General features: G+C 42.8%; 4 protein-coding genes across 5 annotated transcripts; all 4 read right to left on the bottom strand.

The window, feature by feature from the left end:
- Nucleotides 1-434: 434 nt before the first annotated feature.
- entpd4 (ectonucleoside triphosphate diphosphohydrolase 4) lies at nucleotides 435-6,645 on the bottom strand. 2 transcript variants are annotated; one of them, XM_076731542.1, is made up of 13 exons: nucleotides 6,503-6,645; nucleotides 5,994-6,117; nucleotides 5,660-5,857; nucleotides 5,371-5,576; nucleotides 5,106-5,256; nucleotides 4,879-4,982; nucleotides 4,630-4,689; nucleotides 4,381-4,535; nucleotides 3,694-3,860; nucleotides 3,273-3,597; nucleotides 2,722-2,807; nucleotides 2,435-2,596; nucleotides 435-1,667 (listed from the first exon to the last, which is right to left on the bottom strand). In XM_076731542.1, exons 2-13 carry the CDS (start codon nucleotides 5,999-6,001, stop codon nucleotides 1,433-1,435), a joined length of 1,857 nt encoding a protein of 618 aa, XP_076587657.1. In that variant the 5' UTR covers nucleotides 6,002-6,117; nucleotides 6,503-6,645; the 3' UTR covers nucleotides 435-1,432. The 2 variants fall into 2 exon arrangements, with proteins under 2 accessions (XP_076587657.1, XP_076587658.1); XM_076731543.1 differs by having other exon boundaries at nucleotides 4,405-4,535; nucleotides 6,503-6,634.
- Nucleotides 6,646-7,536: 891 nt separating this feature from the next.
- Nucleotides 7,537-11,422, bottom strand: LOC143321186 (uncharacterized). The gene is made up of 5 exons (XM_076731370.1): nucleotides 11,308-11,422; nucleotides 10,593-10,900; nucleotides 10,325-10,491; nucleotides 8,723-9,924; nucleotides 7,537-8,028 (listed from the first exon to the last, which is right to left on the bottom strand). Exons 2-5 carry the CDS (start codon nucleotides 10,852-10,854, stop codon nucleotides 7,635-7,637), a joined length of 2,025 nt encoding a protein of 674 aa, XP_076587485.1. The 5' UTR covers nucleotides 10,855-10,900; nucleotides 11,308-11,422; the 3' UTR covers nucleotides 7,537-7,634.
- A 969-nt stretch (nucleotides 11,423-12,391) lies between these two features.
- gda (guanine deaminase) lies at nucleotides 12,392-20,094 on the bottom strand. The gene is made up of 14 exons (XM_076731235.1): nucleotides 19,964-20,094; nucleotides 19,145-19,233; nucleotides 18,773-18,944; nucleotides 18,451-18,538; nucleotides 16,189-16,294; nucleotides 15,408-15,435; nucleotides 15,205-15,312; nucleotides 14,849-14,956; nucleotides 14,638-14,735; nucleotides 14,393-14,460; nucleotides 14,085-14,231; nucleotides 13,687-13,808; nucleotides 13,561-13,588; nucleotides 12,392-13,461 (listed from the first exon to the last, which is right to left on the bottom strand). The coding sequence occupies exons 1-14, from the start codon at nucleotides 20,090-20,092 to the stop codon at nucleotides 13,385-13,387; spliced, it is 1,368 nt and encodes a 455-aa protein (XP_076587350.1). The 5' UTR covers nucleotides 20,093-20,094; the 3' UTR covers nucleotides 12,392-13,384.
- Nucleotides 20,095-22,073: 1,979 nt separating this feature from the next.
- On the bottom strand, nucleotides 22,074-26,094 carry c5h9orf85 (chromosome 5 C9orf85 homolog). The gene is made up of 4 exons (XM_076729898.1): nucleotides 25,896-26,094; nucleotides 25,476-25,582; nucleotides 24,861-24,974; nucleotides 22,074-24,253 (listed from the first exon to the last, which is right to left on the bottom strand). Exons 1-4 carry the CDS (start codon nucleotides 25,995-25,997, stop codon nucleotides 24,010-24,012), a joined length of 567 nt encoding a protein of 188 aa, XP_076586013.1. The 5' UTR covers nucleotides 25,998-26,094; the 3' UTR covers nucleotides 22,074-24,009.
- Between the last annotated feature and the right edge of the window lie 356 nt (nucleotides 26,095-26,450).

Here is a 26,450-nt window from a genome sequence, read left to right on the forward strand (position 1 = left end):
GCAGCTAGCAGAGACAACACAGGATGGTCTGGTGTGTCCCACATGCAGAGGGCATCAAGTATGAACACTTCTCACTGGTGACCCTCACATGTGTGCAGTGTAAATTATTCCTATCTCATTTGTCCCTTTTCAATCACCAGCAGCCTTGCTGTGGGTCACATCTATAAGCAAGGCGTAACAACACTCATCTTGGACTGCGTCTGCACAGCTACAACACACCACCGCTCCATGCAGATTATCACAATTTAGCGATGCTCTTATGCAGCACTAAAACTCAAATCCACCGAAATCTTTAGTCAGCTGGGACATACTGTTGCCTCTTCAGTGACACAGGGGTTGGTGTTTATATTACACAGCACCCTTAAAACACCCACCGATTTCAGATTCACTGCAGGGAGGTCTGATCTCCTCCTGAAATAAACAGCCAGACAAAGTATACCATAAAACTTTTATTACTGAATTGCAATGTGACATTTATTTTGCATTCATCTGTGCAAACATTTCACTTGACCATTTTCATATAAATAATGGGGCATGTGCTCTCATTTACAATCCCCTCACAGCAGTGATATGGCAGCTTCGGAAAATGAAGCCCAACATAAATATATGCAGCGGTATCCGACTTAAAAGTCGGACGACCCAACACAAGAATTTCAGCAGGGCTTCAAGAGAGACCGATACTCTCAACAAAAGAGCAGATGTGTTTGAGGGAGTTTCCCCAACAGTGACAAGACATGTATTGCACTAGTATAGCCAGTTAAAGGCTACTTGTCAGGTTGAGGCAGAACAATTTGGGAAAGACACAAACAAACAAACAAACAAACAAAGACCATTCCAGCTGGGAAAAGCATCTCGACTGCATTTCAAAGTGCTCCTTCCACTAATCAGAAATCGTATTGCGTTTGAGGTTTCTGTAGAAACAGCGAGTGCTTGTACCATTTCACAACTAAAAAAACAAAAAAGATGTGATCACACACATATAAAAGGCATAAAGAAAGGCAAATGCCCAATAAACTTCCACCATGATATATCTGCCCAATATGAGAAAATTCAAAATATAGACTACGTGTTTATTTGGGTATCGAAGATTATCTAGCATGTAAAGTACCGCTGTGTTTGTCTTTTCCTTGGAAATAAAACAGAAGACACATGGAGGCAGTTGCCGTTTGATTCTGAAGATGTAGTACGTTGGCAGGCAAGAACATGAGTTTTAAAAAAGACAATATCAACAACACTTTCATGGGCTCAGACAAGCCTTCGGACTCTTCCTCATTTGTCCAATTCTCCCATCTCTGGTTCAACTGGTCGCAGGGAGCAGCCTTGTTTCCAGGGTAGCAGCCTTCAAAAGCTCTCTGAGCAAGCAGAGAGAAAAGGAGTGAAGATGGGCTTCAGAAAGTCCGACATGCCGTCCAGACTATGTGCTCGACAAAATTTAGAGGTTGACAGGGAGTGTGGGTGAGCGAAGGCCCTCTTCCAACCACGGCACAGAGGAGGGGGTGCAGCGCTGGGCTGTGCGCCGATGGATGCGGCGGAGTCGCAGTAAGTACAGCATGATAGACAACAACACAATGAAGAAACAAGCCAGGAATAAATAGTGGTTGTTGACAAAGGAGAAGCTGTGTCGCCAGTGAGAGTGCACTCCTTTCAGACTTTCCTGCTGGATGTCCCTGGAAGAGGCCAAGAAAACAAATAAATGTCCAAAAAAACTGGCAGACATATTAGCCAGGATTTGAACAGAGATGACACGCATACATAAGTTCAGCCCAGGGCTCTGTTCATTATGTAAAGACCTAAGGAAGTTTGAGTAAATAGATGAGTCAACAAGAATCCTGATGTTTAAGATCCTGGAAGCTTGCTTTAACTGTCTACAGACCAGAAAGGAGGCATTTCTTGTCTGAGCAACATGTCCTCAGGCTCAAACAGACATGTTACACAAAGGATCAGGATGAGCTCTTTTTTTTTTTTTTTTTTTTTTTTTTTTTTTGAAGGTTACGCCACATGTGAACGTATTTTCAGATAGGAATAGTTGTTTTTTTAAATCCATTAATTAATCACCAACACCCTGAGATTGAAAGACACCGATTTGTTGAATAATTACTTTCAGTTTCATTTCTCTCGTCTATAACTTGTCTTTTCTTAGAGGCTTTTACAGAGTTCATTTCACATTTAGGACTCAGCTTTAAATGCCTTTCTTCTGATAAATGCAGTACAAAGACGCCATCTCTGTAAGCCTTAGTGCTACAGTGTTTAGCAGCCAATGTGATGTCCTGAATATTGTTTAAACTCTTCTCCCATGTTCAAGATGGAAGTGTGCTGCTGTCAAAGAAAGCTGTGAGGATTAACCCATCACTCCTCCACATATTTTATATCTAAGACTGAAGGCTCGATTAGTAAAGTGATTAATAATGGGGCGAGTGTGAGAGGAAAATCTTACCTCAAAGGCAGAAACCGTGTTCTGTAAAGAATAGCTCCAAGAGTCCACTGGACCTCCTTATCGTAGACTAACAGGGCAGTCTTCAGGTTTTTATAATTGGCCGGGAAAGAGAAGCCCGAGTGCAGCACTTCATACATCCACGCTGATTTAAAACACTGGTACCTGCAGACGGAAACATAAAGCCATCGATAAGCATTCTTGTCCGGACTTAGCCGGCATCTTATGTGGAATGTGACCGACTGCTTCGCTGAGCTTTAGGAGCCGTTTCATGATCCTGTGCCACTTACTTCAGTCTGTGAAGATCGGCGTGTGAGGCATACAAGCCCGAGTCAAAGCGCTCCCTCAGAGTCTTCCACTGGGTCGCACAGTAACTCTGTGAATGTTAAACTGGAGCATTAGGAACGTTTGCACTGATAAGACATCAGTAAATACACCACTCATCTCCGTTGCTCTAAAATTATTCTACTATTAAAACAGCAGAATACTAACAGGAGCCAATAAGGGATCAAATTAGCCAAATTCATGGCTTCATTCAACGTCCATGCTGATCCTAAATCAGATGCTGTACCTGCCTCTTACATCAAAGCAAGCAAACAAAGAACTTTTTGAACACTAAAAGAGTGGTGGTCTTAAAATCCTTGTTTCAAGTGGTAAGTGAAACAGGCAGCGCTGGTGTGATGATTAGCTATTAGATAAATTTTAACTGTGCGTAAATACAATGGTGCTTAGAAGTGAGATGAGTCAATGTGAAGACTGCAGGGAGTAATAGGTCACTTATTGGGGTGAGGGGGGAGGTGGCCGCATGAGAGCAGATGTGACTTTGCTATCTTGCTTTCACCTTGGCAGCCCGGGCGTATTTGGAAGCGTTATAATCGCCGCCCATGCGCAGCACATCCTCCGTGCAGTAGTAGAACTCGGAGAAGCCGTAGAACTGACTGTTGCTGTAGTCAATGGCTGGCTGGTAGATGCCGCTGAGGGAGGTCTGGTTCTCGTTGGTACGGTTGAGGAACGGCTGCAGAATCTGTCTGCACTGGTCGAAGTCTCCTGTGCCTCGCAGGTGGAGCTTCTGCGTAGCTAGGCCGATCTCATCCTGCAGGTCTGCGGGCAGACAAGGGTCCAGCAGGGGGGACTCTGCGGTCTCACCGATGTGCTGATCTAAGAGCCTGGAGCAATCGGTGACGCAGAGTAAAGACAAAGTGCAAAGAATAAACGGACTGAAAAATCAAATCAAGCCAATTCGATCGGACTGTGGATCTCACTTGTTTCGAGTGGCAGTATTTCTGATGAGGCTCTCCTCGTATCTTTGGCGTGCTGCATTTCCTCCAAAACCCAGGAAGGTGGACACATAAACACGATAAACATGCTCTGTGCGATGTGCGTCACACCCCAAGTTGAACTCGGCCAGTAAGTTCTTGGCAACTTCCTCCTAGAGAACAAACAAAATATGAGCCTGGGAGTGATGACACCCGCAAAATATACTGCACTCGTACATACCCTGATGCGTTTAACACGTCTAGTCTAACGAATCACAACACATCAAAGAACAGAAGCTGAAACTATCTACGAGGATGGAAATTAAACATTACATGGTGTAAAGAAAAAACAATGGGAGCGAAAAGGGGCAAGCAGCGTGGGCCAGACCTGCTACTGGACATGAATCACTACAACACAAACAAAGAGTTCTTGATATGGACAACTTCTATTACATTTGGCAGTCTCTACATAAATGACCTAATGAGTCCAAAAATCCTGCTATGGAGTCATGCAGCAGGCTTACAGTGTGCCTTCAATAGTGATGAATGGAGAGCAGACCATCTCCACGGGACAAAAATGGTGCATAGAGGTTTAACCAGGGAATGACAGAGGTTGGAAGGAGGAAGAAGAACAAAGGGTGAGTGACAAAAACCAAAGACAGCACAAAAACAGAATAGGTTGTGGATAATAACCTGCTGTGGAGAAGCAAAGCTTACAGTTTTGGGCACTTCGTATGCGATCTGTGTGGAGACGCCGCCCATGTCCAGGACACCGGCAGTCCTTTTCCTCACCAGCGCCTCCTGCTGATCGCTGCCTGGGACATTCACCTCCACTACAGCTTCGCCATCTTAAAAGATTCATCGCAGAGAGGTGACATTTTTTTTATGTAAACTGATTACATCAGCGATTTAATAACTGTTATAATTCGCTTGGGTACTTACCATTGTGCACATGGTTAAACCTTCCGAGGACAAAGTTGATTCCGATCCACGCGTAGACACCTAAAGCCAAAGATGACAAACTGTAAAGCTAACATAAAACCATTTACCAGCAGACAATGCAGTAGTCTTTCACCGCTGGTGAAGTGATGAATCAGAACAAATGTTTTATAAAGTCTCTACAACTGCAGTATATTTCAGTTGAGCGTGCTGCTTTTCATTCTGGTCTGTTCTGATTACTCCGTCACTTACCTTCCTGTTTTCCAGAAATCACTTCCACGTGGGAATCGGAGAAGAGGAAGTTGAAGTGGACCGGGATGTCTGTTCTCAGATCTTCAAGAAGAGCCTCTTGTTGACTGAGATGAAACAATCACAGAAATGTCATCATAACATGTTTAACACTGATGTTTTTAACTTTCCGCTGTAACTCGGTGCGCTTCATTTAACTATAAGACGATGCACGTTAAGTCCAACTGTACCTTTCAGGAAGGATTCTCATTCCAGCTGTGCACAGGATGTACAAGGGTGTTTCTTGGTGCTTATTTTTTGGAATGTGCTGTGCTGCAAAGCTCAGCAGTGGATAGATATAATCACTGGCTTTCTCAGGTGTTTTGGCCAATTCAGAGATACCTACAAGGAAAAACATCAGGATCGAAAATACTGTAAATAGCATCTGTCTTACAAGGGTTTGTACTGCCTAAATACTTCATCATTTGAGTCCTGTTTTGACTAATCTTATCTTACCTGGTTTGATTTTCATCACTACCGGCTTGCGGTGTTGATCTCTCATTTGCTGAATGTCCAGCAACTCGTGTGGGTTACCGTTGTGCCGGGGCCAGCAGTACACAAACACCCTGGAGCCACTGCTGCCACAGTCCACCACTAGGCCGTAGTTCAGGTTGGGGTTGCTTGTATCTGTTGCATCCACATCAGTCACCCTCGCCAAGTGCCTTTTGGACAACAAAGAACTGTTAAGACCACATCGCCTGTGTTCATGATAGGATGAGCACCTGGCGAGCTGGCGTTACTTCACCTGTGGAAGTGATTTTCCTTTCTGGTCCAGCTGGCGTGCCCCTTTCCAGTGACGAGCAGCAGGTAGACAAGCCCGATGAGGCAGAGCACCAGGCCGATGAAGAGCAGCTGTCTGAGCGAAGGTATCAGGAGCCGGGGAAGAACCTGGGATGACAGGCTGAAATGCCACGAGGCTGGAAAAAGGCACGAAAAGCTGATCCTGTCCAAAAATAAAAAATAAAATAAAGGAGAGCCTGACTTCAGGATGTCACAGATACTTCATCACATTGTATGTATAAGGACTAAACACACTGATCAACATTTCAGCAGACAAGGGGCTTCACAACCCAACCAACCTCCCCATGATGCAGATTGTCTTCTGGTTGGTGGTTTACTTCAAATCAAGAATCAGTCAGCTGAAGGAGGGACGCTGGGCTTGTTCCAAGGCTCCATCCCGTTTTCCTTACTTGTCACCATGACCTTTGGAGGGAAAATGTCTTACATTTTAACACTATGCGGCAGATATCTGTGAGGCAACTTCTGAGCTGTTGTATGAGAAAGGCCTAACGTCAGTGAAGTGAGCACGACGGTGTGTTGTCGCGTCGTTGTAACGGCCAACTTCAACGTATTTAAAGTGTAAACAGGAACGAGCCAAATTGGAGGAAGACAGAGAAGCACTATCACTAAAAATTAAGCAGGTAACGTTAGCTAACGTGTTTTCGTATGTCTGTAATGGGTGTCTATCGTCACCGTGTTTGGACGTAGCAGCGAGCTAAAATCCCTCAATTTGGCATATTTGTACGAATCGTCAGCGTCAACACATCAAACTTATACGCTCGCGGTCTTTGGATGATTTCATACTTACTAACAAAAAGCTTAAATTCCCTCCTTTTCCTAAAAAAAAATCACATTGCTGAGCAGCCAGATGCGAACCGCTGGCTAATGTTAAGCGAGTATGTGGCAGGTCTCCAGTGAGTGACGTGGTGACGTCCTGACTACGGTGTGTTTGATTTTCATCTCCGCGTTGGCCGGAGAGTAAGCAACGTAATAAGTAAACCCGCCCGACATCAGTCTTCTTCTTTTAGATCCAATAGTGGGTTGCAACCAGGATTTAGCCAGCATTACCTCCACCTAGCTGCTAGAATGTGGAACGGGATTAAAATTAGCTAACGAAGTAAACTGTAGATTACTTAAATTTATTTTTTCTTTCTGTCTTATATGTCTGTTTCCATGAAGGGTGGTTTCGTTAAACTAAATCTCAAATTATCATATATATATATATTTTTTTAATTATGTGTTCATACTGCTTTGCTTTTCTTAAATTAAAGTTTACTATGTGGTATAATAATAGTGTATAGTGTGGCTACTGATGTGCACATCATTTGTCGTTTCTTTTCTCTTACATTCACCTTTGGTACCAGTACTAATCTTACCTGCTTACCTGGATGCAGTTTCATTCAGTCTGGTGTGCAAATTTCTGCAAGAGCATTTAAAGATAGAGCAATCTTGGTACCTATGTTCAGTCCCCATTAGTCTTTAAATGAACAGTGAACAATTTGAAATCTGCAGATGCATTTTCATATGTGATTTTATACTGATGATGTGTGTGAAACAAAACACAACACACACTACGCTGTTCCTCATGCATATGTTACATGTTGCCTTTCCAATTTACCATCGGACACACATGATAGTCAAAAGATTCATTAAAAATACCATACAAAAGACACAGTGTGTAATTCAGTCAAGGCACTGTCGGGAATATGTCCCATGTGTTTTTGACATGAGACCAACATTAAAGACATACTGTAATCTGTTAGTCAATCAATCTGTGTCTGTAGGAATTCAGCGAAAAAAATGGAAAAGTTATAGAGTTGTAGTCATACAAGCTGAGATACTAATGCAATCACTGTAAAAAGTGCAGTGTATTTTTATTTGAGTCATTTAAAGCATTTTGATCCTGTAGTGGAGTCCTGCATTGGAGGCCGCCCATCTCTTCACATCCACACAATTTCGGCTTTACTGATCCTCTTGATGTCCCACCTCTCATGATCACTGATCTGCCAGCAATAACTCAAATTCACATACTTGAGTGTCTTGCTCCGTTGTATTACACGTTTCACTGTTATGATCGTCACATCCGTCCGCGACAGGTCAATGTGTCGCACCCGTCCAAGTGGAATGGGAGGTAAGCCTGTGGAATCTGCAGAGAGATGCGGGTCCGAGGCCTCTGTGTGCATTACATCCTGTAAAACGTCGGACAGAGGGCACGGCAGGGAGACCAGTGAGAGCTTCTCCAGTAAAGGAGAACCGGCCAGGAGACACTTGAGCACCATCCTTAAAGACATCCAGGACATGACAGGCTTCATTTGGCTGTGCTCGTAGGAGAATCTTCAGACAGATGGGAGACACATAGAAGATGTATAGGGGGAAAACATCCATCATTCATTTTAAAATCTGATTATTACACCCTCATAAATTTGAATGTTCTAATAGTCACACAAAAAGTCAATACAAGCATCCCTAATCTTTGCTGTGCTCATAAAAATAGCATTGTGACACCACAGTAATGTTAAACTATGGATTCTGTTAAAACGGCTATTATCCAAGGAGACCAATGAGGCAAACTGCACATCTGCATTCCTCCCATTTTGTAAAGATGGGTAAACAAAATGAAAACACACCGATGCATGACCCCTCTGCTTGGAAAAAAACATCCTACAAGCCTTCAAATAACACCTAAGATCCGAAGAAATAAAAGTATATCAGCAGATTAGTAGCAATATTAGTAAATTACATAAAGACAGCCATGAAAAAAGGGACTTTACTGTTGGGGTGTAAAGAGAATTTCAACAAATATAACAAGAAAGATTATAAAATATTTTTTCTCTGTGGCTTTAACATTTGTATTAGGGATATGAAAAACATATGCAATGCAATGCACATCATAGCTGCGGCAAACATACATGACTACATGTGCCGTCTTTATCATGAACAAACAGTAAATCCACTTAGGTGGTCAATTTCTTATGTGGACTCTCAAACAAGGGTCAATAGATCCAGTTTACCTGAGCAGCAGCCTTACCTGAGTGTGAGAGAGCATAGGTTAGGCAGCCGTGGAAGATCCCAGTTGACCCACTGATCCTCGTTTCTCAGTTCCAGTTGCGTGGCAGGAGGCTCAGCACAGATGACCAGGTCTCTGAGTTCTGGACATGCCTTGATGACCTCCAGCAGAGGAGTGTGAGGGCTGGTTTTCACCCCCTCCAGGGTGAGAGAGAGCAAGGACGAGCCTGCTACTTGCAAGGCAGGAAGGAGGTCTTCCAGAGGGCCTGAGTAGTGTAGTGAGAGGCTCTGCAGCTGGCCTGACCACGGCTGGAGGCCTGCAGCTAAGAGGGACCCCGTGCTTCTTCCTCTAGCATTGTCACAATCATCAGCATTCACAGATACGGAGTAGATGTTTGGACATAAACTGCTTAAACTGTCCAGAGAGTCACATGATAAGCCCTGGACGTCCTTCAGGCGCAGGATCACACGTTCATCACCTGAGAGAGACGAAACTCTTCCTCGCCTTTCTTCCTCTGCTTGGTCCTGACAACAGCTAGGCCCTTCATCTCTGCTTGCATCTTCCTCACTCTCACTACCACACCCCTCCCACAAGAACCTCTCCTCATCCTCATTTTCTTCATCTGCTGCTGCTCCTTCTCTCTTTTTCCTCCAACTGTCCCCGCCCTGTCTGTGCCTCCACCCCCCCCACACCTCCCCCAGCCTGGGAACTCCTTCTCTGTCAGTGAACCCATTGGTCTGGTCAAACTCACTGTGCTGGATGAGACGGCAGGCCTGTGTAAGGCCTTCCATGGCCACTTTCTCCAGGAAGGGCAGGGAGAGGAGGAGGAAGGCTGCTGCCGCCACAGAGTCTCCCTCTTGTCCCCCAGGGCCAATATCCAGAGCCAGGAGTGTGCTGAGGGGCAGAGGTGCAGAGCAAGAAGGGGGAAAAACAGATTGGGATGTGGCGGTGCAGTGACAAGATGACTTAGAAGAACAGCCAGACGATGAAAGGGAAGCCCCAATTCCAAGAGGAAGTAGTGCAGCAGGAGAGAGGAGAAGACAGCGGGATACGTCTAGATAGCGCAGCAAACGACAGTGGCGGGTAATCGTGCTGATGACACTTCTGTCACAAGGTGCACCAGCCAGAGAGAGCGAGCGCAGGGCAGGTAGACAGCAGAGGGTCTCACACAGGACCTTTGAAGGCAGCTTCTGAATTCCAGATAGGTCCAGACTCCACAGACCCTGAGACGAAAAGGAGGAAATATTAAGACAGTAAGCAATTACAGGCCTGACAATATGAACATACTGATTACATACATGCTCATATGCAAAATCTGAAGGAGCTTGTGTTTTTCATGAAATAAGCTGATAAAAAAGCCATTATCTCTGATTCCCTTTCTCCATACGCATGCTTCTGACAAAGGAAAGGGAAAAAGAAGGATTACAGAGGGATTTTTAAGATCAGATGCACATAAGGTGTGGCTTGTGCAAACGGGGTCCCACTCAACTTTGGGGAAATGTCCTGAATATTTCTGCACGTTCACACATCCAACAGTTAAAAACAACTCTTCCAGTACAAAAACTTTCATTTACAATCAGTAGCTAATGAGGACAGAGACATGGAGACTGGTTTGCCTCTGACCTGACAGCGTGCAGCAATGTGGCCACAGAGAGTGGAGTTGACCAGACTGGGATCGCTTTTCAGAGACAGGTGACGGAGCTGGGGGACCAGCAGGAGGTGGAGGGCTGCTCGGGACAACAGCCTTCTGGTGCACAGCAGCGACGTCAGCTCCTGCACCATCTCACCCGCTACAGGAAGAGACACACCACATGGTTAATGGACATGTTACCTGTGAGAGAGGGACAAAACATGCGATCACGGTCTGTTACATAAACCCTCACAGACTCACACAGTACGTTGAAAGGCCCCATGATGTGTCTGAAGTTGTAATGATCCAGGTAGTTGTCGTCATAGTCTTTCACCCACATCCTGATGTTGTTAGAAATGCTCAACAGACACAGCCGTGCCAGTGAAAGGACGGAGCCGTGCTCGTCTGTCCTCCCGCAGATCCCCATCCACTCCACAGTCATAATCCTCGCCCTCCTCTGCATCCTCATCAGGCGGGATCGAGCCACCCTTCCACCTCCTGACATATCCCGAAACAGAGACATTGCTGGACAGCAGCGGCTGGCTTCAGTGTTGATGTGGATGCTGGGTCTATGTGAGGGGGAGAAAGCGGAAAGTTTGGGAATCACTGGTGTGACACATTATAAATATCATATCATTTATATGCCATTATTAGTTCTTGTCATCTTTATCACAAAAATGTGATTAAAAAAATGAACTATCAAAGACAAAGTGTGAGTTTAAAAGTACTTGTGTTGGGAAAAGGAGAATAGGAAGGACCCCATATAAATCCAAACTATCTGCCTCTCCTGAAGATCAATGTTCAGATATTCTAAATTAATAAATCCCGTTTTAGTTGTACTGTTTCTATTGTTTTAACTTAAGAAGAGGCGCTGTAAGCAAATAATCCTACTTGCAGTAAGGGACAACAGAGGGACATATTAATGTGTACACCGTAATATCCAGTAAAGGTAAATCTCTACTTGAATGAGACCTACCTGTACCTGCCAAATCAATTAGAAGATGTTCATGTCCGATAAGAAAGAAGACAGCGGTGTAAAATAAAAGAAACGTATATCAACCCTTGCCCTGAAGTACTACGGGCTTAACAGCAGCACTTCCTGACCTCGTGACCGGGATCGCCCTCAGTTTGGTCTGTCAGGCACAACCTCCTCCAGGCTGTGCGGGCTGCCGCCAGCTGATCAAGGTACAGCCAACTAAATCAAGTACTTATAATCAGTTTGTACTTAGTGACAGTTTGATTGCTGAAGTGCACAGCCTGAGTGGTAATGTCTTCCTTCCGCACACAATTTAGGTTTCACTTTTCACCTTATTACGCAGATTATAATGTTATAAGAAATGTACATGTAAAATAATGACATTTAAAACTGAAAACAAATCATCGGTGATTCCCTAAAGCTTGAAAGGTGTTTAAATAAATGACACATTTAAAGAAATAACAATAAATACCTATTTTCTCACCTGCCTCGCTGATGTCAGTCCACTCTTTGCTCTTATGTTTTAACCAAAACAAAAACAAACGAATAACAGACTTGGCTGCCATGGAAACACATAATGTCATGCATAATGGCTAACTGGAATGATGTGGGTTACTTTCACATTTTCAGAGAAACGGATGTGTGCCTCATTGAGATCTCTCTGCCAAAACTTATCAACATAAAATTTATAGAAATATCTGCAGATTGTAGCACCACTGAAAGAAAGCTGGTCCTGCCAGGACTCCAAAATTTCACATTAAGACAACTGCAGTGTCTCCCTCTAGTGGCTGTGACTGGTTGCGACTTCTGCTCTACACAGGCGGTGTCGGTGTACTTGAGGTGGAGCAGAGGTCGTGCTGTCAGTAGGACATGACAATAGACACCTCACCTTCTCAGCTGTCGGGCCCAGATGGCGGGTTTAATCCTTGATTAGCTGGTTCTTCAAGTACTGCACATCAGACATAAACAGCATTTAAAAAAAAAAAAAATCAAAGCAGACTTGTTGGTACACTTTATTTTAAGCTCTTGTGATGTAATATGTAATAGCTCAAAGAGTATCTTTGACATATAGAATTTGCTGCTGTCATGGTGACATGCTGCGATCTGATCGCTTCTTGAGTCCCTAGACTTCAAAAAAAATGTCCAATGAAAACCAAGTCAAGTCTAATTTAACCATCCTTTGCTATTTAAAACACCCGAGTGGAGTGTTCAGTGTAAAAACTGAATAAGTTACGATCTTAACTCAAATAACCTCCAGTCATCTGACCATTAAAGCATTTTCTTGCTACACAAGCATGAAAGTCAGATCATCAAGCTGCACCCAGTTCAGCTCCACTGAGCACCCAACAGCTTCACATCACCAGCACAAAGTCTTGCATTAATATGTCATTTACCTTCATGGACAATTGTCCAGTTCAAATTTCCTGAGGTGACACAATGTGATATCAATATGCAACAGAAAACATGCTATAATTAACACAATACAGAGTCTACCATGAGCACTGCTGGTATATGTGTTAGTTTAGGTAGTCTACAGGAATGTGTACACGAATAAAGAGAATATAAAAAGTGGCTTGTTAATCAGCAAGTGCTGGTGCATGAATGTTTTAGTGCACAAAAACGTATTGTTTCTCTCAGATATACATGCATTTTAGTCGTTAAAGGTTCCCTCCTCTGAAAGTTTGTAACCCTGTTAACATCCATATGGTGTTTTTTATATGCTACAAGTCATATCATGAGCGAAACAAGCAGTCAGCGCCATGATTGAGCATTTCAGCCTCCGAGCTGCAGGGGTAAATGACAGTCTGACAAACGAGAACTCAGACACCCGGGCTTCCACACCCAAGGAACCTGTCCCGTCAGCTTGCAGGATGGGGCAAAGGTGTAGAGTTACATCTAATTAAGGTGGCGTGAAGGGATTTTCTTTTCATGGAAAAAGCTTCTAATTGAAATGAGTTTTTAGCGGTTGAATCAATGCCTGGAGAGGAACTTTAAAATCTTCAAAAATCTTGAAGCTGACTTTCCCAGAGGGCCTTGGGCCATGAGATGAGCGAAGGCATGTGGAGGACTGAAGCGTTTACTCGGGCGTTGGCTCTGTGAATGGTACCACCTTCCTCCCGGCGACAAACACCTCTACTATGTTTCGATCATCACCTGTCAAAGATGACATAACAGAGACACACATGAGGCAAACAGAGAGACGCATGTTAGCGTGTGAAAAGTTTGGACAGACAAACTGAAACTGACACTCACCCAAATTCAAGAACTTTTCGAAAAGAGTCTGAAATTGAAGCGAAGACAAATTAGAGCTAAAATCAGCTTTCGCTAATTTGCGTGTAAATGTGTGAGAATAGATTAAGACACTGCCCCATTTCTGACCTTTGGTCCGTCGTCATGCTGGATCAGGTCGATGGGTCCACCAGGAGCAGCTACATTCACCCTGAGGGCATCAAAGTCTTTTCCCACTTCAAAGTTCCCAGTGTGGTCATCCATGGACAAGGCTGCGGACAAAACACACCACAAAAGAAGCTGTTGTATTCTAAACCCTCCTGTGAAATTGCCATCAGTCAGCATTAAAATATCTTCCCATAGCTATGTGTGCACTGCTGCAGCGCTCTGATAAAGAACGACTCAGCAGGAAAAGCACTTCAGCAAGAAAAACCACCGTTAGTGGAGAGGAAGACTAACAAAGACACAGAACACTTGATGTCTTAATTGGAACTGCTGCACAATGCGAACTCTGATTCGGAGGGACAGCTGAGGTGTGTGCGTCTTACCTTGGCTGCCTCCCAGTGTGGCCAGCCTGAACGCCTCCTCAAAAGTGAGCGCCTTGTTTTCAGGGTCCTGGACGGCCAAGATTTTGGACAAATCCAGAGCTCTCCTCACTGCATCCAGCATGGAGGCCGAGTAGCCGCCCGCCACGTCTGATGCAGCAGCACAAACACAAACCAGACGGGTCAAATGAACGCAAGCATGCAGGCACAAACACTCGCTAACATGTTAAAAGCAGCATGTCGGATTACATTTTTCAGATTTCTGCTACTTTTATCAAAAGTGAAAATGTGCAGAGCGGCTCTGCTCCCACCTGTGCCCAGGCCCAGCTTCACTTTGTGTTTGAGGACATTGCGGACATTCAACAGTCCACTGCACAACCTGAGCAGATGGAGAGAGAGCGAGAGGTGACCAACACAATGAAACAATGATCAAAATCAAAACGCATTGTTTTTCTGTCGAGTGACAGATTCAGGACTATTCATAACATTGTGCTGCAACCACCTAATGTCAGCACATGGATCAATAAAGTTTAAGTGAAAACTATGAGAGACTTACGAAATGTTGGAATTGGGACAGTGAGACAAAGAGGTTCCCGTCTCTCTGAACAGAGTCAACTCTTCATTACTGAGGTGGCAGCCGTGGGCCATCACCGTCTGTGAATCGTCACCAGCATCACGAATAAGATAAGCCACGCTCAGCACTTTAATCAGCATTTATATTTTCCTACAAAGTGCAGCACCGCCTGTGCGCGTGACCGTGCCCTCACCTTGTCAGTGAGCAGGTTGTGTCTGTGATAGACGTGCGTGTAGGACTGTGAGTCAGGAAACAGCCCCATCACGAGCTTCACTTCCTCGAGGTTTTCACTGATATGACTCTGGGAGTAAACACACATATGTCAGACATTAAACTGTTAGTCTAAGAGAGACAAAGCAACAGTTACCTGGATGGAGAGCCTGAGGTGTGGCTGCTCTCCTGTACTTGTTTTTCATTCTTCCCTGCCACTGAAAATTGTGTGTGTGTGTGCTTATTGCTCAAAAATCCCACAGGGCCCGCACTAACAGGCCTCTCTGACAACAGTCCCCCTGTGGATACAGCCTGGTTCTGTTGCCACAGTGAGCTCACCTGAATGTGCAGGTTGTTATTCTTAGCGATCTCTCCCAGCTGTCCCAGCAAGGCGTCTGTGCAGGTTGGAGCGAAGCGGGGCGTCACCACTGGCTTCACGAGAGGGTACTACCCCCCCACCCCAAAAAAGGAAATAAAGATTGGAGGAAAATCTTGAATGCAAAGCAGACCCTTGAATTAACCCTTGTATTATAGAATCTTACCTTTTTGCTCAAGAGCTCTGCAATGAACCTGGTCGGGACAAAACAAAGACTGGGACTCATTACTGGGACTCATATACCTGTAAATGTTTATCAACAAGAACAGAGTTTTTGAAGCTATTATCACTTCAGAATCAGATGCACACTCTCTGCTCACTCAGAGCAATTTCGGAAGCCTGAAGGCAATTTAGCCAATGTTCCAAGCAGGGCTACCTGTATATCTAGCATATATCCACATACCAGATAACAAATATTAAGACTTGCCCTCCCATGTGCCATCTGTTTGCTGTCCAAATAGCATCTTCACTCTCAAACTCAACAAAAACATTTTCAGCAAGTCTCTATGAACACAACTGTTCATGAATGCAGATAAATTCAAACAAAGCTAATAGAAAGTTAAATTGTCATCAGACAATGGCTGACGGACCATTTACCTGCATGCAAACAAAGCCTGCTCAAATGTGATTGGTCTGTAAAACATTCATTCATAGAGATTACACTCCAGAGACATATCTCACGCACCATGACAACATATCACACATTGGATGCTTTCAGTGTCACTAAAGTCTTCGCCACAGGGGATGTTTCTTAATCTGCCTGCTCTCCCTCAGCATTATACTGCTGAATGATTATCAGCATTACACACATAAGCCTTGTATCCTGTTTGATGCAGTTTAAAAAACAGCTGATTTCAATGTGATTTCACTAATTCAAATGCACAATAAGGGCCAACACTCGCATAAAGGCTTTCCAACATATACTGCATTAAACAGTTGATACCCACCGACGGGTTTCCTCTTGGCACTCCTGTAAGGTCTCACGGTAATATTTGGCAGAATTATTCATGTCCATGCACACTTTGCCCACTAATGCACGCTGCCCAAAGTCATCTGCAAGAAAAGTAAGGATTACTGAGTAACAAGAATAGGAATGCTACAGTCTGTTGCCCAAAGTCATCTGCAAGAAAAATAAGGATTACTGAGTAACAAGAATAAGAACACAGCAGGTTCTTTTTATCATGATGATAAAGTGGGACGAATGTGAGAGGTGTTTGATATAAATGAGATCCCATTGCAGGTGTAATGGAGTGCTTCATACAAATGGTTCCTTAGCTAAATGTAGACCTATCTGTACATTATATCTCTTTCTTTGTATATTGTGTGTGTGTTCCCTGACATCAAGTAACATCAGATACAGAGCAGATGCAGAAACTGACAGTAGGAATTTTGCTTGGGACTAAGTTCACCAATAGTCCAATTGGTTTGTGGTATTTTAATCAACACATTTATTGATCTTGCATGTGCTCACAGAAGAGAGGCTTCTGCTCAGGCTGCATGTGGAGCTGATAAGAACTATGGAGGTGTCCCGCAGGAGCAGGTGCAACAAAACTAACAGGGGAGTGAGGCATAGATCAAGCACAAGGTCTAATCAGACAGAGTAAGTGAAGACACGTGTGTGTGGAGGTGGATGTTAATGGTGGAACTTCTTCAGTTCTTATTGTGCTTATTTGGGCACAATCTTAATCAAATTTTCATTGAAATAAATTGCCAGATTAACAAAGTAATTGACAGACAGTGAGACTTTAGTGGCCCTCTTTGCCAGGCTTTTAGAGCAGTTTTGGGAAGAGGAGGAACAGGAAGTTTGGAGCTTTGAGGTGCCAACTAAAGTTCAGCAGGAAGTACATGATGCTTTCAAGACAATATGAAATGCAGCAGTAATATTAACCCAAAAATATCTGACGGGGACCATCTTTGTGCAGAATGAGCACTTTCCCTTTTTAGAGTTTGCTGAGAATTATTACCCACTTTTACATAAGTAAGCTTTGAGTGCAGGACTTGTGCTTGCAGTGGAGTGCTTACACAGTGTTGTATTAATTTTACTTCAGCAAAGGATTGCACCAATGCACCGTAATTAAGGCCTGTTTCAACACGTGTTACAGACACCGTACATGATCAGACATTCAAGGACTGTGAGAGAGCATTGGGCTACTGTGACCTAACATTTCCAGTCAAATCAGGCAGTAAATGTGCGTCTATATCAGATTTCCATGGGACCTTGAACTCTGGACTCTATAAGATTCTTGCCTGAGAAAATACAGCGCATTAGATTCATGCATATATGCCTTTTGGACTAATAAATTCAACACATGCAAGCAGGAATGAAGAATTAGTGCTGGAAATACTCAAACATGCGCGTGCACACACATATGCTTACTTTGAATAACACTTTTCTACACATGGAACAGCTGCGCAGCACAGGACAAAGGTGTAGGTTCAACAACCCTGATGACACAAAATGACTACGCAAAGCTGCCAGCGCTCAATTCAATACTGTTGAATCATTACACGTGTGTGTGTGTGTGTGTGTGTGTGTGTGTGTGTGTGTGTGTGTGTGTGTGTTCAGGATTGCATAACATGATAAGAGCAGGGCACAGAGGTGAACAAATAAATGTGTTTCTAACTCATCTGAGACTACGAAGGAAAACAGGAACCTTCTGTCTATACGGAGAAAAACATTCCATCTGACTGGAGTCAATTTAACTAACATGAAAGTTACACATTTCAATCACTGGGCTTAATCTGATGGATTAGGGTCTCGCGTTGTAGTCTTCACCAGAGTCACACGAGGCACATGGAAGCATTATCACACATGCGACGCATGCATTTTTCATGTATGCATGCATATTTCGCATATTTCAGACGAGACGGTGCCGACTTATCAGCTCTCTCTTTATGTTTCACATTAGCATGAAAATAGTGTGTTGAGAGGCTTACGTTACAAGAGTTTTCCTTATCTTTAGGGGCAGAGCCTTCAGTCACCTCCATCTTACTGTACCAGCTGCGAATACATATGTATGTATGAAGTGACAACCTCACAGGCCACCCACTGCTCTCGGGTGATCACAGTGGGCTGGATATTTTACAGTATTGTGGCCTATAAGACTCTTCTACTTACTTGACTTAAATTGTGTCACAACAGGACACACTTCAGTTTCTAACTTCCCAATACATACTCCATATTACAGACAGCGTGTAAGACATCTTACTTGCAATCTGGCCCAGCAGGAGAGAGGCATCTGTATGTATGGTAGCAAAGTAACATGCAGTGGTTGTCCCGTTTCGCAGGGTTCTTTTCTGCAAAGCACACGGATCACATTACAGAACAGTTTGTGTTTTTTCTATTTGTTGTTAAGCCACTAAGCTGTACACACCCTTCTTAAATCTCAGGCTATGTGACAGTAAAGACCTCACATAAGCACTACTGTTGCACTTATGGTGCGCCACAAAGCTATGACTGTAATTCACAAGGCACGGTGTGCGACAGATGCACAGCAATTCCAATTTGGTGGCTGCCTATTTCAAACTCACCACTACTTGAGTGTAGACCCTGCGGGCAAACTCTAAGTCTTTGAAGCGGTACTCCACAGGAAAGGTGTACGTATTGAGCCACTGCAGTAAGGGCATGTCCAGGGCTGTGCCGGCGAAGCTATACTGGGATGCATGGATGTGGGTGTCCACCATTCCTGGCATGAAGAACTCACTGTAGTGCAGCAAGACATGGAAATGGTTCAAACATACAGAACTGATGCAATGATGCACGCTCGTGTTTTACAGCCACATGGTTGAATTAATATATATAATTGCTGATGACCAAACACAGTGTTACTCTCTGACAAACTGAAGTCATTTACCATCACAAAACTCAATATATTCAGTAATTCATTTAAATATTCATCTTACTGTTGGGCCAGTTGAGTGATTTCAGACAGACTGAATCCAAAGGTCTGAGACAGCCTGTCTCGCTCTGCGCCTTTCCCAATGAAGGCAATCTGGTGGCAAAATTAACATCTGTTAAGAGTTAGAGGAATTTAAAAAAAAAGAGTTTGCATGTACAAACATGTCCACTTTTTTATGCGCAGGACAGTGTAGTTAGGAGGAGGGAAACTTAACAAGCAAGTGTGTTATATACGCAAAAATCGTATTCATTAACAACATCTTTAACAGTGTGTTCCCTGTGAGATCCTGTGAACAGCACCCCTGTGTACATGTGCACGGTTGTTGCCATAGCTCTATTTGATCCACCTCCTTAATAAAAGCATGTGACTCCCACAATGTCCACATATATATTTCATTATTGATAACAACAGAGTAAGAGAGATTGTATTTTTCTCGCGATGGTTTAAAGACTGTTGTATGAATTTTAATCCCACTTGTTGTATTTGAAGAAGCTACTTCAAGCTGTCATCGACGTTTTTGTCTGTGAGAGCTTAGTGAGGGACAAATCCTTAAAGTTGCTCAGCAACAGCTCACTGTACGTGACATAAGTATGAAAACACGTCTTTTGTACCAGAGTTCCAAATTAAAGCTTTACGCGCTGCGGAGTAACAATCCTAAACCTGCTACCTGTTAACGTTTGATATTCATCACTTCATTAAAAACAACCAAACGCATATGCCGACGTATGAATCTATGGTTTTGATGTAAAAAGCACGATTAGTTAAGTGTTTTAGTGCTTCAAATTCCGACCAAAAGCTGCAGATATTCTACAGTTTGACCAACCTTCCCTTCTGTATCCACTCCCAGGAGCGCATCTTCCAAAATCAGCAGCGCTGTTTGCTCGGTTGAATGGATAAATGTTCCCCTGTAGACGTGTGCAATTTCAGTGGTGGGTCTATTAAAGTTTGCCATCCCTTCAACAGATCAGTCGGAGTCGATCAGTGAGATACCTGCAGCAGCGCACGGGCTTTTATCCACAGGAACCTCTGATCACCAAGACGCACCAGGACGCACGGCTCACCTGACTGCAAAGAAAATCTGCAACCAATGAGAAGATGGGGTGTGTGTGTGTGTTCACGTGTGTTTTGGTGTCAGTCTGATCGCCTAGTTGTAAAATAGTCATAGAGTTAGTGAGTCAGCCGCAGAGTACTTCTCCTGATCTGGCTTTGGTTTACAGCTGATTCCACATGATGATGATTGTGAATCAGGCGCAGCACTCATTAGCGCCTTTGAACCCGTTTAATATTTCATCCCAGTGACCCTGAGCAGTGGGAAGAGGCTGTAAATTGGGGTGCTGTGGTGGGAAATGCATTTTCTAGGGTAATTTCAACAAGGGGCTAAAGCAACATAGACTACTATTTGTCGCCTCAACTTCTACCAGCCTCCGTTCGTTAACTGCGCTATTTTAGTGGGAGATGACGGTGGGACTGAGAGGAGAACCGTTCCAAAAATGATATTTCTCTTTAAAACAGGGGCTGCTTGGTGGATCAGATACACGCCGAATTAAACACCGACTCACAACACTGTTAATTCATTGTGAAGCATGAGGTGTTTGCGTCCCCTGAACGCGTTGATACTGAGTTTACTGCGTAATTTCGGATTTTAACGCAGGGCGAAAACCCATGAACGTCACTGGAAATCAATTACTGACAGTTGTATACAGATGAGTTCAAGTCAGATTTCACTTACAAACTCTAAGTATGTTCGTAGGTAGTTAATACTATGCAGCAACGCGCGCGTAAACTTTAAATCTCACCTGTTTTAATACTTCAATACAGTGTTAAGATGCTCGTACTGATCACACAATGTGGACTGTTGGTATAGCGACCGCTAACGAGAGCCAAAGGTGACAATCAGCGGTGAATGTCAAAGCCCTACAGGTGAGCAGTAACTACGCTCATGTTCCAACTACCGGAAATTTCAGTGACCAAAAAAGGTTAAGTAAACATCAAAAATACGCATCTGTGGCTCCTGCACTGACATATAAATAGTGAATGTCTCTCAGTCTGGTTAGGTGGGTGTCGGTCTGTCTGTTAAAACTACCTTTTGGATATTTGTCATAAGACCTCAGTAGGCCTTCAGTGAGGGCCCCTTGCATATGATACACATATGACATGAGCAGGATGTGAATAATTCAGCAGCTTCACAACATAGACACGAGAGAGAGGGTCGATGACCCTGAAAAATACATCTATCTATGTATCTATAAGGACCTGTGAGTTCACACTGAGTCATCACACTGCATTTTGGGTAGTAAGCTGCACAGGCTATATATAGATACCACGAAAGAGGACATTCTGTACCATCTGTCTGTGAAGAGTGACAGCAGCAGGTCCATGTCCAAACAAACGTGAGGCTACTCCAAATAATATGAACATTTTCTCCCTAGAGTGAATTTTTACATAACAGTGCCATAAATGTGGGGCATCACATGACAGTCGTCTTATGTACTTGTCCGTACTCTCTTTGGTTAACGGCTTGGGTAACTCAATGAGTGGTTATTGGTAATAACTTTGTAATAATGGGGAGAATAAAGACATAATATGTCGGTAATAACAGCTCACACTTACCAGTGAAATCATCATGAAGACAAACCTCGACTTTGACCCTTGATGCTCATTATGTGTGTTAAACAACATACAGAAGCACAATATGTCATAATCATTAGATCTGCAAGGGCTGACAGTTTAATTAATACAGCATATCAATGAGGGTATACAACAAAACCTGAACATCACAGCCCTCATTAAGGTAGAATTTATTGCATTAGTTGTATTAGACTGGTTTAGCTGTAGTTATCTTGCACCTGAGTGTAGGTTTATTGTTGATATGAACTAACTTAAACTGTCACTTGATATAGCACCAGTGCTGGAAAGTAGCCAAGTACAAATCTGAGGTATGTGTGCTTTATTTGAGTATTTCCATTTTATGCTGCTTTCAGACTCTACAGCACATCTCAGAGGGAAATATTGTACTTTTTACTCCAACATATTTGTGTGAAACCGTGTATGGATCCAGATTTAGTGATTTTGAATGTGAATGTTTCTGGTAAACTGAAGGATTAAATGTTCTTTTATGGATTCTTAAGATAAATAAAGTCTTGGATTAGCTGTAAAATGCACTGTCTGTCTTTTTCCCAGATAGTTCTCACAGGACGCTCCAAACACATGATAAAATATGATGCACAACTGTAGACTATCCAACAGTAGATTACATTCATACACATTACTGCAATAGTAATATTAATCCAAACACATAATACCGTATAATAGTAAAAGACTGACAGGGAACATTTAACTGCAAGATGAATCCTTTTACTTTTCGCACTTTAAGCATGTTTTGCTGATAATACTTACCTATTTTTCCTTAAGGTTTTGAATGCAGGACTTTTACTTGTTACTTGTTAATCTAGACAGAATGCCGATTATGTCATGTGGATAATTTTGGCTCAGCGAAGTTACTCTGATAGTTCAGTAAACCCGTTTGGACAAAATGTTCAACTCTTGGCCACGTGTATAAGCAGAAAAAAGCCATGTGAGAAAAATGTCAGGTGCTACATAACAGGGAATCCCACGAGTCTGCGGTTAATCCATCCATTTGTCCTGATGTCCCACCTCCTAAAGAGGAAGTGAGGTCTGAAATATTGCTACATACTTTTAATTTTATCAACCACACATGATGAATGACAACACTTACTAACTTCCGCTGACACCCGCATGCACGAAAGCGTCCGTCAGTGTAACTGCAGGTTATTCAGTGACGGGAAGTGTGAAGGAGAGAAATATAAAAACATAGGTGTGATGACTGCCAAATAAATGAATGGCTGCAGAGCTTCAGAGTGAAGAAGAAATACTTTTTTTGTGTGAAATCTGAACAGAGTTGAAAGTTGTAATTACTTTGACAGATTTTGGTGAAAGTTGAGAAGCTGCAGCAGATTTCTATTGAACTTCTAAAGTTTTGGCACCACCGTCACAATTATCCCCATGAAGCACAACAGAGTATGTTGATTATATTGTGTGGAAATTACTGCATCTTTCCAAAGTTTGGGCATTTAAATGTTGTTTTCTAAACTTTATTTCACCTTTGCAGTTTAATTAAAAAGTAAAAATGACAGTTATTTGGGATAACCTATTTACACATTTATAATTATTCATTTATTATTCTGAGGAAAATCAATATTTTTAATGTTAGATTTTTATTCTAGAGAAGGTAGAAATGTAGATGGGGATGACACAAAAACAGCAAATTTCTGGTACATCCAGTATTTCAACACATTTAAAATGCCCAACTACGCAATTTCTTTTCTTTGTTGTGCTGGGATGTGTTTTTAATGGCCAAAATATTAGAAACACTTCTCATTATAACACACCATCACAAACTCCAGCCTCCAAAAAAGTTAAATCGTTAAATCAACACCTCTGTAAAAAAGTTTCAACAAAAACTGAACATTATAAGCTTCATGAAGGATTTACAGCAGTTTTATTGGACTGCATTTGTTTTAGCTAGGTGGATATAATAAAGTTGCAGTTGAGTGTAAATCTATGAAATTACCTGACAGTCAGTTCCTGATATCCTGGCAAAGCCTGTACTTCTGCTTTTAGTGCTTCTGATACTTCAAGACCTCTATTCGTTTTTTAGGTTTTTACAGTACAATCAAATGCACAGTGTATATATAAGAAATTTGCAAAAAATATATTTAAGGCCCTTTTTTTAATTAAAAAAAAAAAAAAAAAAAGCTAAACAACCATCTGAAATCTTCCTGAATCATCTGGTAGCTTTTCTCATTAAAAAGCTTGTTTTTGTCCATATGGCACATGAGTGGTCTGTCTTCAGTCTTTAACCTCGACTCGAGAAACATCTGGAAGCACATTGAACTTGCTCTGTGTCTTCTGTGGTTCTGAGTCATTACTGAAATCCTCTTCCTCATTATCATCTCCGAGGTCACTGAAGTCATCATCATCATAATCATCATCACTGTCCAAGTCACCCATGTCCCTCTTCCCTCGTCCACGTCCTTTCTTTGTCTGTTCACCATCTTCCTCTTCCTCTTTCTTGTCCACTTCAGAGTTTATTCTACACAGTGAGAGTAAAACAAAATAAGGCCGCGTCAACTTCTATCATGTTTGTTTGTACTACAACGCGGAGATCTCTCAGGCCTCATTTTCAATGTCATAATCCAACCAAAGAAATTGATTAAATGATACATGGGAATAAACTGATGCCAAAATGCTGAATGAGAACAATTTGTGCTGCTTTGTCAATGAACCAAGAGATTTCCATGATCAGTTGTAATGTAGCTCAAAGTCCACAAGATGGCAGACTTGCAATAGAATTTGCTATATGAAAAATATAAAGATGAACATCATAAAAAATACTTGCTCCTGCCTGAAGATAAAAACATATCTGCCAAATTTCCTACAATTATTTACTTTACACACATTGTGAGGACACACGATATGGCGGGCTTCTTTATGAGTCACTGATGAAATGTGGGCAAGATAACACAGTGTGCATCTGTGTGTGTGTCAGGTCTACAGTGTGTGTGTAATGAAAAAAAACAACTGAGGGATTAATAAAGTGCTTCTGCTTCTTCTTCTTCTTAATCCTTCGTATGTATGAATCTGCACAGACAAACAAACAAACAAACACACACACTCTCTAAAAATCCAGGCCCACTCACGGAATAACGATGTCCTCTTTCTTCCCACACTTGCAGCAGATGTCTAGCTGAAGAGAACAGGGTTTGCAAATGATGTGATACGCATCCTTCACAGTCTTTTGAGCACACTTGACACTGGAAGAAGAAAACATGGGGGCACAAATGCCATCAATTATCACACTGGAACCAATTACGACAGGCAGTCCCATCTTTTGCCTCGTCAATAATTAAAGCATAAATAACACATGTGAAACACAACACTGCACACCTGCAAGGCTGGGTGAGTCTGACTCATACTAGCAGGACATGAGTGGACATTTGCAGGACATCAGGAAGTTTTCCTGAGTGCCAGCTGACCTGTGGATCCACAGTGAGCCCAGCAACACCAGAACAACATGCTGTCTGATCGCCCTGCACTTAACTTGCCATCTGGTTTGCCTCAAGCATGTATGTGGCAGACAAATCCATCCAGTCAGTGTGGTTCAGATTGCCAAAGGCCCCTTTTAAGCAACATTTCTTGGCTTGTTTATGGTTTACAGATCAGACCACAGATGCCTGCAGTCATGAGCAGTTGTAGCAGTGCAGATACTTTTCAGTAATGAACTTAATGTCAGGGGTTGTACCCAGTGTACTCACCATTTTCGGGCTTGTGTTAGCGACTTGTATTTGTTGTACTTCACTTTCCACTCGAGGACACCCTTACAGTGTTGACAGAGCCCATCATGGGTCTTTGACTTTGCCTTCTACAATTATGATCACATAAGCAGAGACATGGTGGAAATGGTATTATTATTATTATAACGCCATAACACGGCACTGACGAAAAAACACATTGTAAAGTTTGCTTGAACAACAACATCTTACCACGCTTACAACGCTTCAACAGTATCGTTTCAGGGTGGCTACTGAACAAAAGTTTAACTAAAGTTCACAGTGAGAGCACATTGTTAACCTTAAAACAATATAAAACGTGACGGTAATTCAAAACATCGTAGCTCCTTTAGCTAAGCTCAGTACCTCCCAGGCTAGCTAGCTAACCTCCACACATTTCCATACCTTCACTTGTACACTCGCTCCGTACTTGTCGTTTCTGAAGGCAGTGGCGTTTTGATGCTTCTGGCCCCGCGACCGAGATACATTGCCTTTCTGAGAACTCATCTTAGTTTATTCTTAGTTAATTTTCACTTAGACATGTTGTGTACGCACACAAATCCCAAACCCACGCCAGGAGATAACCTTAACCCGGAAGAAGTACGCGTCACGTCATGAAGCGTCATCGAGGTCAAATCACGAAACGTACACTTTCTCAAAAGTGGTTGAAATAAATCAAGACAAAGAGCTGCTTCTTGGAACAAACGTTTAAAAAACTTTGTTTGTTTAAATTGACAAATGCGCGAATCAATAGAGTTACGGTTCAATGACGTCACTTATTTGAACGTAAGAAACACCTCGGTCGATGCTGATTGGATTGTGCTTCGCAATAGTAATCTCCGATTGGTTCTCCTAAACGTCAATCAAAACATTAGGTCACGACTCTGCGGCGTCGCCAGGGAACGCCCATAGTTTTTCACCCTTTGTACCATTGGTGGGTTGGTTTTATGAAGCCCTTTG

The sequence above is a fragment of the Chaetodon auriga genome, chromosome 5 (genome assembly GCF_051107435.1).
Source record: "Chaetodon auriga isolate fChaAug3 chromosome 5, fChaAug3.hap1, whole genome shotgun sequence".
In the NCBI taxonomy this organism is placed as follows: Eukaryota; Metazoa; Chordata; class Actinopteri; order Chaetodontiformes; family Chaetodontidae; genus Chaetodon; species Chaetodon auriga.

What these genes read in the sequence shown, in the direction of transcription:
- entpd4 (XM_076731542.1), bottom strand. An exon ending in GATTTCTGGAAAACAGGAAG is followed by an intron (nt 4,690 to 4,878) that starts GTAAGTGACGGA and finishes CTTTGGCTTTAG; the next exon opens with GTGTCTACGCGTGGATCGGA. An exon ending in ACACGGTTTCTGCCTTTGAG is followed by an intron (nt 1,668 to 2,434) that starts GTAAGATTTTCC and finishes GGCCTCTTCCAG; the next exon opens with GGACATCCAGCAGGAAAGTC.
- gda (XM_076731235.1), bottom strand. Translation starts at nt 20,092, where the DNA reads ATGGCAAACTTTAATAGACCCACCACTGAAATTGCACACGTCTACAGG. An exon ending in CCTGCTGGGCCAGATTGCAA is followed by an intron (nt 16,295 to 18,450) that starts GTAAGATGTCTT and finishes CTTTTCTTGCAG; the next exon opens with ATGACTTTGGGCAGCGTGCA. An exon ending in ACAACCTGCTCACTGACAAG is followed by an intron (nt 14,736 to 14,848) that starts GTGAGGGCACGG and finishes GACGATTCACAG; the next exon opens with ACGGTGATGGCCCACGGCTG.
- c5h9orf85 (XM_076729898.1), bottom strand. Translation starts at nt 25,997, where the DNA reads ATGAGTTCTCAGAAAGGCAATGTATCTCGGTCGCGGGGCCAGAAGCAT. An exon ending in GAGCGAGTGTACAAGTGAAG is followed by an intron (nt 25,583 to 25,895) that starts GTATGGAAATGT and finishes TCATAATTGTAG; the next exon opens with AAGGCAAAGTCAAAGACCCA. An exon ending in AAAGAGGACATCGTTATTCC is followed by an intron (nt 24,254 to 24,860) that starts GTGAGTGGGCCT and finishes CTCACTGTGTAG; the next exon opens with AATAAACTCTGAAGTGGACA.
- LOC143321186 (XM_076731370.1), bottom strand. Translation starts at nt 10,854, where the DNA reads ATGTCTCTGTTTCGGGATATGTCAGGAGGTGGAAGGGTGGCTCGATCC. An exon ending in GGGGCCTTTCAACGTACTGT is followed by an intron (nt 10,492 to 10,592) that starts GTGAGTCTGTGA and finishes CTCTTCCTGTAG; the next exon opens with CGGGTGAGATGGTGCAGGAG. An exon ending in ACATTGCTGCACGCTGTCAG is followed by an intron (nt 9,925 to 10,324) that starts GTCAGAGGCAAA and finishes TTTTCGTCTCAG; the next exon opens with GGTCTGTGGAGTCTGGACCT.